This window comes from Cyprinus carpio, chromosome A1, assembly GCF_018340385.1.
Source record: "Cyprinus carpio isolate SPL01 chromosome A1, ASM1834038v1, whole genome shotgun sequence".
NCBI classification, from domain to species: domain Eukaryota; kingdom Metazoa; phylum Chordata; class Actinopteri; order Cypriniformes; family Cyprinidae; genus Cyprinus; species Cyprinus carpio.
In genome coordinates this window covers 30,910,711-30,924,609 of record NC_056572.1, presented here as the reverse complement: position 1 = coordinate 30,924,609, position 13,899 = coordinate 30,910,711, and the positions used below count along the sequence as shown (strand labels likewise).

The 13,899-nt window shown below is 35.0% G+C and overlaps 1 protein-coding gene across 1 annotated transcript; it reads right to left on the bottom strand.

The window, feature by feature from the left end:
- Positions 1-474: 474 nt before the first annotated feature.
- On the bottom strand, positions 475-9,982 carry pkd2 (polycystic kidney disease 2). The gene is given in 15 exon segments (XM_042761918.1): positions 475-711; positions 1,319-1,431; positions 1,542-1,705; positions 1,942-2,079; positions 2,203-2,403; positions 2,501-2,621; positions 3,346-3,527; positions 3,617-3,787; positions 3,905-4,133; positions 5,251-5,475; positions 5,563-5,813; positions 5,907-6,049; positions 8,123-8,227; positions 9,134-9,521; positions 9,810-9,982. Coding segments are annotated over 15 exon segments (2,667 nt in total). The 5' UTR covers positions 9,816-9,982; the 3' UTR covers positions 475-481.
- Positions 9,983-13,899: the final 3,917 nt, after the last annotated feature.

The following is a 13,899-nucleotide window of genomic DNA, read 5'->3' as shown; positions in this document are numbered from 1 at the left end:
ATAGCTTAGATTGGTTATAGATTGATGTGTAATAATATTTTGAATTGAATTTATTTTTGCTTGTGTTATACATTTACATTTACATTTAGCAGACACTTTTATACAAAGGGACTTACAAATGAGGACAAATACAAGCAAACCAAAGCTAAGCTGCCACTGACTGACCTTAAAATCTAATTCACTTTATATCCACGAAAATGTATTTTCATTAAGTAATAGTGAAACTGTGTTTTAGAACTTCCTGGTCGCATAAAAACCATTTATCTTAATTTTTGCATTATAAAGCCCTGTTTAACTTTAATATAAAGAAATCTAAATAAATAGCTTTTTGCAGGACTATTTTACTCTACTGCTGTGGCTTTGGGGTGGTTCTTTAATACTGTTTAAGTATGTTTTGCCCAGTGCACTGCACCAGGCGTGGCACTGGAGAACAAATTGTGGAATTCATGATCTGTAGGGATGTTTTTACAATCAAAACTCTTCACATGTGGGTGGCCCCACTGGCCGCACCATCTGGGCCCTCGTTGGACAGCGAGGATGGTGAGCGGGAGCTGCGTGGGCGAAGCTGAGCAGATGGGATGATGGGAGTGGCCTGATGGTGGCTCACCTGTGACATGGTGTCATCAGACTCCCAGCGCTCCAGTTCTTCTCTCACCAGCCTGTCCATTTGCTCTCGGTGCAGCTCTGGATCTCGGCCCATCCTCTCGTCCTGTGAGCAAGAGATTGTATTTCTCAATGGAAGTGACAGATTCTACAATATTTTGCTCTAATCCACAACTGAACTTGAAAAATGACTAAAGCTGTTTCTCGAATGCATTTTTGGGAATCATAATTTTGGTTTAATATACAATTTATCTCCATGTCCTTTTAAGTTTCCATTTTGAAAGAATTTTTATGGATTGGTATTTTGTTCTAATCTTCACAAAATATATTGTATATATAATTATATTTCTATTTTGCAGTAAATGTTCGAAAGTTATAAATATTATTTAATCATTAATTATTTTTAGTAATTTAATTATTATTATTATATATATATATATATATATATATATATATATATATATATATATATATATATATATATATATATATATATATATATATATATAATATTAAACGTACACCAGTCAAAACTTTAGAATAATTCAGATTTTGTATAATTTCTATGATTTAATCTAATGTAATATTTCACCTAATATTTTTGTGTGGTCTTCACTAGGATTTGTTTCAAATTCGCAAATGTGCATATATTTGTAAGGTTAAACATTTCTTTCATATCTTTTTTTAATGTGTAAATTTTTTTTTATAGTAAATTCCATGATTTTATTCTTGGTTCTTTCAAGCACATCTCTCCTCTTCATCTTAGCTCTCTCCTTTGACACGATGCTGCCGATGGAGTGCTCCATGCGGTCCACTCGACGCACGAGCCTGATGGGCCACATCAAGCACAACATACTTTTCATTTAGAGGTCTAACATTCAATATATTGTGAAAACGTAACACTAGCTAAAGGATGTTGAGTGACAGGTGATGTTTACATTTGGAACTCCTCGTATGACACGCCCCCTGAGCTGCTGCCACGGCGACGAGAGCTGTGTCCACTGTCCTCATCGTCGTCCTCCTCAGAGTCGTCCTGGCTGCGTGAGAAGCTCCGCCCACTCACTGTCCTGGGCAGCGAACTGTGCTCCAGATCCAAGTCCTCCTGGCGAGTGTTCAAGAGATACTAAGCATCCGCTCCAGTGTGATTTAGAGATTTGCGTCTTTATTTTACATGTTTTAACTCTGTTCTTGAATTGTTTTGTAGCTCTGAAGGTCATGGGTTCGATTCCCACCCGGGACAGTAAGAGCTGATAATATGTGTACCTTGAATGCAATGTAAGTTGCTTTGGATAATGCAAAAACTAAACTAATTATGTAAGCATACGTGTTTCCACTCACTCTCTCTTTCTCCAAGTCATCTCTCATTTGCTGGTGCTCGTGTTCGGTCAGTTCCTGATCTCCGTCAAGGTCATACTTGGCAAAAATGGCTTCAATCTCAGCATCCGAATGGCCCTTTCTGTGCACAAATGCATATAAAACAGTTCACACTGACAGTTATGTCCATCTTGCGAGGGGTTTAATGTTGCATCTTGCGGTGGGGTTTAATTTGTTTTATACATTTGGGGTAATTGCTTATCTCATTATGGGTTAGTTTGGTTGCTGATTGGTGTTGAGTTTGCCTGCAGCCTGGTGTAAACTGTCTGGGATGTCATTGATGGAGGTCTTCTTCAGCTTGAGTTTGACCATCGCTCTGTTGTAGCCCTTCTTGATGAGGTCTGTGATCTCCATCTCTGACCTCTGCTGGGCCATGTCAGCTTTCACCTCAGAGTAAGTGTCATTGATGATGGCCAAGAACATATTCTGAACAAAACAAAAAGCCCAGTAAAACATCAGCATTTTTAAAATTTTATTTAATATTTATTTCATGCAACTTATGTCATGTTTCTCTTGTGTTTACCAGTAGAATCATGAAGATGAAGAACACAAAGGTGGTGAAGTAAATTGGCCCCAACACGCTGTCGGCCTCCTCGATTTCTGAGAAGTCAAAATCTCCCAGAATGATCCGGAACTGTGTGAAACTGTGAGCAACGGAAACCACCAACGTTAATAATATTCATAAAGTATTACGATATTTTAAAAACAAAATGTCTTAAAGGGACAGGTGACCCAAAAATCATTTACAAGCTGTTCTAAACCTGTATGACTGACTTTCTTCTGTTGAACACAAAAGCAGATATTTTGAAGAATTTGGGTAATCAAACAGTTGCTGGTACCCATTGACTCCCACAGTAATTTTTCTGTATAAACAGCTTGAAGGTGAGTAAATTATGATGGAATTTTCATTTTGGGTGGACTATCCCTTTAAAAGTAACTAACTAAATAAATTTCTGATTTATAATTAAAAACAAATATTCTTTCTAATAATAATAATAATAATAATAATAATACTAATAATATTACAAAAAAGAAAAGTGATACTTTATGTAAATGTTATGACTAATTTTTTTATGAAAAAAATGTAAGGCAGGGACTGTAATTAAATTACATTTTCATTAAAACTTACAAGGTAAAAAAAGTAAAAATTTTAAACATATACATGGATGAATCATACACAATAACATCTATAACATGCATTTAGAAAATAAATAGAAAATAGTTTCATTTCATGATCTTGTATTCATTTTTTCTAACTAGCTGACAACTAATTGTTATGTTTTGTGTATTACTGCATATTATCATAAATATAATACTACAGTATATTCTAAGTATATTCTTGTTTATTTAGATGCCTCCAAAACTCACATGCAGGCCTGAAAGGTGCTGAAGTCGTTAACTTGAGTTCCAAACACTAAATATGCCAGCTGAGCGTAGGCCAGGAACACGATGAAAAACATGATAGCGAAGCCCATCAGGTCCTTGGCACAGCGTGACATGGTGGTGGACAGCTGATTCATGGTCTTATTGAAATTAATAAACTTAAAAAGCTGTAGGAAAAGCAAGATGGTTGTATTTTGATGAAACAGCAACAACAAAAAATATTTTTTGCATGTCAGATGTTGAGATGAGACCTCACCTTCACCCACGAGAGGAAGACGATGACGGCAGCCAGGTTGTTGAAGTGAACCTGAAGGCGAGCAAGCGGCTCAAAGTTGGGGTATGTGTTGTGGTTCTCCAGCAGGAAGTGAAGTCTGTGACTGACCGCTGAAGTTCTGCAGATGTTCATAATGATGGCTGGAACGCTGAGCTGTGACGATGATGAACAAAGACCAAGGTGTCATAGTCAGTAGCACAAATGACATTGGCTGGAGTAAACCATACGTAAGCAGTGTCTCATAATCTATCATTAAGCACTTTGACCTACTGCGACAATGAGAACATCCAAGCAGTTCCAAGGGCTCTTGAAGTAACGCAAGCGATGCAGGCGGATCTCTAGAACTTCTTCTACCAGGTAATACAGCACAAAGAGGCAGAAGGCCACTTCACACATCCCCACAAAGTAGTCCCAGCTGGACACGTAGCGGATTAGACGGACTGTCTGGAACTGCCAGGAGGTCACAGCGCCACCTGTGGCTGGAAACTCCACCAGCAACCTACAGCAAAGCAGCCAGTGATAGATCTTTGAGGCAAGGTTGCATACAGAGTAAAGAAAGGTAAAGCATGGATGCTAAAACTTTGCTATATTTTATTGCATGAAATAACTTTCAATTTTTACGGATCCCCACACATGACATGCGTAAAAAAATAAAAAAAAAATTAAAAAAATTGTAGCCACAAATTAAGATTTTGTACTCACAATTTAATAATTAGCTCCTTTGTTTAAAGTAAACTACATGGTCATGTTGTACTAAATCATTCTCATAATTAGCTGATTTGTTCCCACGTGGCCTGGATTTAACTAAAATGAAGGAACGAATTAATAAGTCGTGTGAGCAAAATCTTACTTCGTGGCACTAATATCTTTTGTTTCCTCTGCATGTCATGTCCAGGGCTCCGTAACATGTAATTATTTAAATTAAAATGTTTTACATTTAAATATTCATTTTAATTATTTAATAGATTTAAGTTTAATACATGCAAGTGTGTGTATTTTTAGTTTTAATGTTATTCTCTTAAATTGTTGTTTTAAACTTTAAAAATATTTTAATTTATTTAATGTGTTTAAAATAAATAAATGTGAGAATGTGTGTTTATATATATATATATATATATATATATATATATATATATATATATATATATATAAAAATACTTTTTAAGTAAAAAGTACAGAAAAGCTGAATATTTTAAATGGAGTCTGTATGTTAAAATTAGAAGAATGTTAAACCTATGTTATATTTTATTATATAAAATACCTATTTAAATAAAGTTATTTACATGTTAATTATATAGATTAAAGTTGAACAAATGCAAACAAGAAAACAATCACAATTCAGTATGCAATCCATCATTAAACCTTAACTACTATTGGATAATCTTCAAACTTTAACCTTAAACGTTTTCTTTCTTTCTTTTTTTTTTTTTTTTAAACGTATAAAAAGTTTACAAAAATGGTGTCTGTATGTTAATGGTTTGGGCAGAATTACTTTAAAAAAAAAAAAAAATATTAATAATTGGGATTCTTGGTTTAGAACACAATAATTTTTAATTGTTACAATCCAAAATGAGCATTAAATCCTGTGTGCTTACAAAACACATTCAGTTCATTACCTGACAATACAAAACAGGTTAACGTTGCCATTGTAGATGGAGAAGTCCAGGAACACTGCTCTAGTGCCACGATCCAACCAGAGGTTGTTTTTTAACTCCTGCAGCTGATTGGCTGACTTCTCTCGAGTGCGTGACAGGTCTTGGTAGTATCCTCCACCGCTATAGGTCGACACCTGACCCCAGTAGCTGCTCTCACCCAGCCTGCTCTCCTCTGCGTATCTCCACCTGACAGATAAACAGCATGAAAAACCTGTTCAAGACCAACAATCAACCACTATTTTTATTATTCAAAATATACATCATTTTACATACGCTGTGCCATTCTTTGGTCCGAATGGTGACTTGTCCTCATTGGTGGGAGAATAGACACTGTAGCAGTCGTAAACCTCATCCCGCAGGTCCTCATGGACAGAACAGGACTCATTGTGTACTTTGAGTTGCCGGAGACGTGGGACGCCTAACAGGAGGTTCTCGTAGTAGATCAGACTCTGGTTTTCTGGGAGTCTCTTGCTGTTGTACCAGAACTCCCAGTACATGCCATCAAGAAAGGGGCCTTCTGTGAACTACAGATAATGTTTTCATGAATGTCTGTGATGCAGTTAGAACTAGTCTGCGATTTCCTACTGTAAAAGAGCATTAGTCAGTGGAATAATTACTTTCCAGAAGTCCTCCATGGTTGAGAGGGTCTTGAAGGTCGTGGGTTCTCTGCTTGTCAGCGGTGTATCCAAGAAGAGTTGGGACATGACTTTGGTGTAGTAGTACATGTTGGTGCTCACCATTCCATAGGTTACTAATACAAATATCAATAATGTGTTTTAATCAGAATTACATGTTGTTTCTGTAGATGGTAGAGCATATTGGTATGGAGAGCATTTTTCTCAGAATTGCATGATATAAACTCACAATTGTGAGTTATAAAGTCAGAATTGTGAGATATAAAGTCACAACTGCGAGATAAAAACTCGCAATTCAGCTTTTTTCTCGCAATTCTGACTTTTATTCTTGCAAATCTTTTTTTTCTCAGAATTGCAAATTTATATCATGCATTTCTGACTTTATTTCTCAGATTTGCGACTTTGTCTCGACTCTGACTTTATATCTCACAATTCTGACTTTATGACACGCAATTGCGAGTTAAAATCCAATTTTGTTTGTGTGTGTGGGGGGGCTGATATGTTCTAAGATTTGCGAGTTTATATCATGCAATTTTGACTTTATTTCTCAGAAATGTGAGTTTATATCTCGCAATTCTGACTTTATGACATGCAATTGCAAGATATGTTCTAGCAGATATTCCAGATATGTTCTAAGATTTGTGAGTTTATATCACGCATTTCTGACTTTATTTCTCAGAATTGCGACTTTGTCTTGCAATTGTGTCTCACAATTCTGACTTTATGACACGCAATTGCGAGTTAAAATCCAATTTTGTTTGTGTTTTTGGTTTGTTTGTTATGTTTTTGGGTTTGTGTGATGTTTTTATGATGTTTTTTTGTCTGTTTTTTGGGTTTATATATCATGCAAATTCTGACTTTATTTCTAAGATAAATATCATGCAATTCTGACTTTATTTCTCAGAATTGTGAGTTTATATCTCGCAATTCTGACTTTTATTCTTGCAAATCTTTTTTTTCTCAGAATTGCAAATTTATATCATGCATTTCTGACTTTATTTCTCAGATTTGCGACTTTGTCTCGCAATGGCGAGTCTATATCATGCAATTCTGACTTTATATCTCACAATTCACATTTTATGACACGCAATTGCGAGTTAAAATCCAATTTTTTGTGTGTGTGTGTGTGGGGGGGGCGGGGGCTGATATGTTCTAAGATTTGCGAGTTTATATCATGCAATTTTGACTTTATTTCTCAGAAATGTGTTTTATTATTTTGTATTTTATTTCTTTATTTATTGCATTTGATTGATATGTTTTTGTAGATATTTATTATATGTTTTATTATTATGTTTGTTTTTTTTACTCATTTATTTCTTTATTTATTTGAATTGCGACTTTGTCTTGCAATTGTGTTTATATCATGCAATTCTGACTTTATTTCTCAGAATTGTGAGTTTATATCATGCAATTCTGACTTTATTTCTCAGAATTGCAAGTTTATATCTCGCGATTCTGAGAAAAAAGTCAGCATTGCGAGTTTGTATCAAGCAATTATGAGAAAAAAAGTCAGAATTGTGAGATAAAAAGTCAGAATGAACTTTTTTTTTATTCAGTGGCGGAAACGGGCTTCTGTAATATTGGGCTGTTTTTTTTATGTTGATGCAGAGTGTTATTTGTATGAGATGTTGTGTGCTTTTAATTTTTATTCATTTATTTTTTTTTGTGTTTTTAATGTTGTTGAGTTTGTTTGAAGCCAATGTCATGGGTTCAATTCCCATTAACTGATAAAATGTACTGGATACTGTATATGCAATGTAAGTTGTTTAATATCTTGTGTTAATTTGTTGTGTATATGTGTAATGTGAATGTGTTTTTGAGGAGTCTATAAATTCTTAAAACTCATAAATTGTTTGTGGTTGTTGTGGTTGTTAGGGTGGATTTTATTTGAGTGTTATTGGAGGGAGGAGGTGGAGCAGACCAAGGAAACTGACAATTTGAGCAATATTTTCCCCATTATGATATCTGATTATCTATGCTGAATGGCAACTAATACTGTAGTAATAAAAAAAAAGTTAAGTAAATGTTTTAGTTATAATTTTTATTTTGTATTTTAGTTTTGTATTTTATTTATATGGTTTATTATTTTTAAGGCCTATTACTCTAACATTAAAAGAATTAAAAATATTAATGTAACATGGTATGCATTCACATATTCAGGCATGAAACTGTCGGATATTATGCGTGCATGTGAATAATGTTGAACATAAATATGATGTGGGTGATCATTTATGGTGGTGTAGTTTTCAGGTACATCTCTCGGTTACTGTTGCTCTCACCCAAAAGACGGGTATCCCACAGCACTGAAAAAGATAAAGAAAGAAATCTTATATTAATTTTAATTATCATGTTTAATTTTTTATTTGATTTGTAATTTTTGAATTTTTAATTTACAAATTTCATTAATTAATACAGACTAACTATTAACCCTAAAATACAACTCATTTTTAACCCTTATTTTCACAGTGATCTTGTAAAATATTATTGCCTTTTTAAAATAACTGTTTTCTATTTTAATTTATTTTTAAATATTACGTATTCCTTTGTGAAAACCATGATACGTATTTTTTGGGATGCTTAAGTTTAGCGAATTATAAATAGGACCCCTTTTACATTTTACTTAAGACATTATATTTGCCCTTTATGAAAAGGCGATTTTATCTAAAGTGTAACCCATCCTCACAAGGCTATTACAAGTTGTACTATATGTGACCCTGGAGCACAAAACCCGTCATAAGTAACACGGGTATATTTTGTAGCAATAGCCAACAATACAGTATGAGTCAAAATTATCGATTTTTCTTTTATGCCAAAAATCATTAGGATATTGAGTATTAGGATTTCATGTTCCATGAAGATATTTTGTAAATTTCCTACCGTAAATATATCAAAACTTTTTGATTAGTAATATGCAATGCTGAGGACTTAATTTGTACAACTTTAAAGGTGATTTTCTTAATATTTAGATTTTTTTTTTTTTTTGCACCCGCCTCAGATTCCAGATTTTCAAATAGTTGTATCTCAGCCAAATACTGTACTATCCTAAAAACCATACGTCAATGGAAAGCTTATTTATTCAGATGATGTATACAACTCAGTTTTAAAAAAATTGTCCCTTATGGTTGGTTTTGTGTAACAGGGTCACATATTTGTGTGGACATTTTCAGTGTAGTAAAACATAACCACAATAGTGCTAGCAAAAGTTTGACCTCTCATTTTCTCCAGTATCCTCTTGCCACAGCTGCTGTGTTCTTGTGCTGGTGGAGTTGGGTACAGTCCTCTGTTGATGCGCGCACTGATGCTGCTGCTGGACGCCGTGGACACAGACCTCCGACCGGGGCTCGCCGGAGGCCAGTCCGCTTCCATCATCCCCTCCTCCGGCTCGAACACTGGGTTATCCCGGCTCCATGCCTGTCTGGAGCTGGAGGTGGGTGGAGAGGGGGTCTCATCGGGCACTCCGAGGCCCACCTCTTCATGATGCATTTTCTCCATCTCGATCCCTTCATAAGGCGGAGAGGATGCGGGGGCAGATGCCGCCTGGGCCTGCGGTGCTTGAGGACGGACGCGACTGGAGCTCATCGTGTCATTTACAGTAACCTAACATAAACAAGCGTCTTCATTTTAGTCGCTCTTTAACGCTGGGTTATTGGGAAGCTGCCAAAACACTAACGTTAATTCAGAAAGTCTCGAATTTGATTTCCGTCAAGTCAGAGTTACTGAATAGCTTTTGTTTCAGCTTTTAAAAACTCGAAATCCACTTTTACGATGTTATGCAATAGAAATACGCGAGAAAATCCGAGTGAAAACTTCATACAACAACAAAAACCACAGGAAAGGTATTTTTCTGGAAAAAGAGACGCTTCGAAATATGAGAATAGTTTATACTTGCATGTTTTTTCTCTCTGGGTGGCTTTAGTCAAGCTTTTGTGAGAGTTTGGAAAAGCAGTTTTCCAGTCCACCCTCAGCCATCTTGTTCCCAGTTGTTTCCAGACTGGAGGAATCCAGTTACACTGACATCAACCTCTGGAAACTGGAAACATTAGCCTTATTTAGTGCGGCTCCTCCCTTTCTGTCCACCAAACTCTCACTGTGACACTCACAGCATCATTAAAACGCGCTTTTAATAAAAACCTAACAAATTAAAGACGTAATTTTGTAAATGTTTACATTTACATTACATTGTTTTGAGCATAAAAAATGATATTTCATTCATAAGTTATGCTACGTCCTTGGCAGAGGACATCGGGACTTTTTTAATTAAAAAAAAAAAGAAAAAAACCTTGGATGAACATGCATAGGCAAAACCATTTGATTTTTTCTTTTAATCACCAATACATTTTTAGTTGTCAGGATTTTTTTTATAAAGATTTTTTATAAAGATTAGTTGTCAGAATTAACTTTTTATAAAGATAATTCTCAACTATTTTCTAACAGAATGATTTGACATGCCATTTTCTTTATGCAGTTTGTAAAATGGCCATAAACAGGTTTTCACTTTATATGTGCATCTCAATAAATTAAAATGTCGTGGAAAAGTTAATTTATTTCAGTAATTCAACTCAAATTGTGAAACTTGTGTATTAAATAAATTCAATGCACACAGACTGAAGTAGTTTAAGTCTTTGGTTCTTTTAATTGTGATGATTTTGGCTCACATTTAACAAAAACCCACCAATTCACTATCTCAACAAATTATGGTGACATGCCAATCAGCTAATCAACTCAAAACACCTGCAAAGGTTTCCTGAGCCTTCAGAATGGTCTCTCAGTTTGGTTCAGGCTACAGAATCATGGGGAAGACTGTCCAGAAAACAATCATTGACACCCTTGACAAAGAGGGTAAGCCACAAACATTCATTGCCAAAGAAGCTGGCTGTTCACAGAGTGCTGTATCCAAGCATGTTAACAGAGAGTTGAGTGGAAAGAAAAAGTGTGGAAGAAAAAGATGCACAACCAACCGAGAGAACCCCAGCCTTATGAGGATTGTCAAACAGAATCGATTCAAGAATTTGAGTGAACTTCACATGGAATGGACTGAGGCTGGGGTCAAGGCATCAAGAGCCACCACACACAGACGTGTCAAGGAATTTGGCTACAGTTGTCGTATTCCTCTTGTTAATCCACTCCTGAACCACAGACAACATCAGAGGTGTCTTACCTGGGCTAAGGAGAAGAAGAACTGGACTGTTGCCCAGTGGTCCAAAGTCATCTTTTCAGATGAGAGCAATTTTGGAAACCAAGGTCCTAGAGTCTGGAGGAAGGGTGGAGAAGCTCATAGCCCAAGTTGCTTGAAGTCCCGTGTTGAGTTTCCACAGTCTGTGTTGATTTGGGGTGCAATGTCATCTGCTGGTGTTGGTCCTGCAAGTCACTGCACCCGTTTACCAAGAAATTTTGGAGCACTTCATGCTTCCTTCTGCTGACCAGCTTTTTGAAGATGCCGATTTCATTTTCCAGCAGGATTTGGCACCTGCCCACACTGCCAAAAGCACCAGAAGTTGGATAAATGGCCATGGTGTTGGTGTGCTTGACTGGCCAGCAAACTCACCAGACCTGAACCCCATAGAGAATCTACGGGGTATTGTCAAGAGGAAAGTGAGAAACAAGAGACCAAAACATTCAGATGAGCTGAAGGCCACTGTCAAAGAAACCTGGGCTTCCATAACACCTCAGCAGTGCCACAAACTGATCACCTTCATGCCACGCCGAATTGAGGCAGTAATTAAAGTAAAAGGAGCCCCTACCAAGTATTGAGTACATGTACAGTAAATGTACATACTTTCCAGAAGGCCAACAATTCACTAAAAATGTTTTTTTTTTTTAATTGGTCTTTTGAAGTATTCTAATTTTTTGAGATTGATTGTTTTTTTTTAAATGTGAGATAAAATCATCACAATTAAAAGAACCGAAAACTTTAACTACTTCAGTCTGTGTGCATTGAATTTATTTAATACTCGAGTTTCACAATTTGAGTTGAATTACTGAAATAAATGAACTTTTCCAAGACATTCTAATTGAGATGCACCTGTATAATGTATCTATAAACTAAATCTAATTTGCATATGAATGAGTTGTTGGGGCAGCATGTAATGAAAAAAAGAAGTGTAATAATTGGAGTAATAATTGACAAGATTTTCAAAATAATATATAATATTTCATAGGGATGTTGAAATATAATTTATTTCCCTATTTATTTGTTATGTCTCCCAAAATGCGTAATAAACATGCTTTTAGTCCTGGTGTCCTCATATGAGGATATGTATGAAATCAACGCCCTGTTTCGTAACAGAAAGTCATATTTTGATTTGAAAAAATAGTCAGGTTTTAATTAAAAATTACAAAATATTATCATATTTCCATAAGAGTGTCACTAAATTAATATCAGACATTTTTTGAAGACCAAGGAGAGGGAGTGGTCATGGTGAAACATTTAGAATTTTAGTATGATTTTAAGATTTGGAATTTTTGATTTTATAGTATATTAGTTATTCATTAAATTCTCATATGAGGGTGCAGCGTCTCAGGAGGTGTTTACATCTTTAAATTATTTTTTTAATTGGGTATAAAAGTTTTTTTATACATTTGTTATATACTTTGGTAACTGCTTTAAAACTACGCGAATTCACACATTACTATGAATTTGTTGTTTGCGACTCTTGCTGCCAGGCAACAAGATGTCGCCCCCTCTCCAGGATTGGATGAGAAGTGTGAGTGACAGTTCGTTGAACCAATCAAAAGATCAAATAAGAAAACTTTACTACTGTATGCAAGTGATATTTGGCTATACAAAGTAATGAACTATATCTAGAGACTTCGCCATTTATCTTAGCTGTATATCAGTTAATTGCCACTGAAGTTTTAAATATTATAAATATATACAAACAAAATGTTTTACTTCAATATAGAGCTATAAATTTGTCATTTATAAGAGTACTACTATTAAAAATACTCTTATTTAATTTTATTTATTATTATTATTATTTTTTTTTTTTTATATTAAAACATTATTTTTTTTTTCATATATTGAAGAACCTTTAACATCCACGGAACCTTTTCCATTAAACAACTGGGTACTTTATAGTGGAAAATGGTCACTTTCACTTTTAGATTATTAAAATGTTCTTTATTCTAAGAAAAAATGTTCTTTTAAGAACAGTTCACTGTCAGGTTCTTGAGGGAATTCAGAATAGTTCTTCAGTGGCTTCGATGTGAAAACCTCCTTTTGGAACCTTTTGGTTTTTGAGTGTATAAGCATTGTATTATTTTTTCAATAAATCAAGTTTTTGTAGGGAGTTATGTGTATTTTTTTATTAGGTTTATGTTGTTTCTATTTTTGTTATTTATGTTATTTTTTTTTGGTTATTAATGTTTATTATTTATTAATTATTTCTAATTATTAGTATTAAATAATTCATTTGGTGTGCTTGTAAAGATTTGTCAATAAATAGGCCTACTGCTTGTTGTATACATATTCTACATCTGACATACAGGCCTAAAAAAAGATTGGGTGACTCTGACATGCACAAAACAGAATATTTACACAATTCAAAGAGTTATATAAATACATTTCCATTGGTGTGTTATGTAAATGTCTGAACCACTGAATTGGTGGTCCCATTTGCACTCAGTGACAGTGACTGTGGAATATGAGGTTCATGAGCTTCTAGAAGGGTGTCGGTGACTGTGTGGAATATGAGGCATCCAGTCCTTTTCCCACATCTGCTGCGCAAAAAACCACAGTGCATAAAGTACCAAACACGGTTAAAACATCCAAAAACCAGTGCTGGGTGTACTGTGGTAAACCTGTGAAGCTGTATCCACACATGAGGAAGCTGCTCACACTTCCCAATTCTCAAGGGAATGTGTTTGTCTCTGGATCATATACAGTGGGAATAAATGGTTTTGTTAATAGCCAACCTAGGGTAGTGTGTGGGAAAGTGCAAATATGATGACGATTTTTAATTTTAAGGGGTTTGTG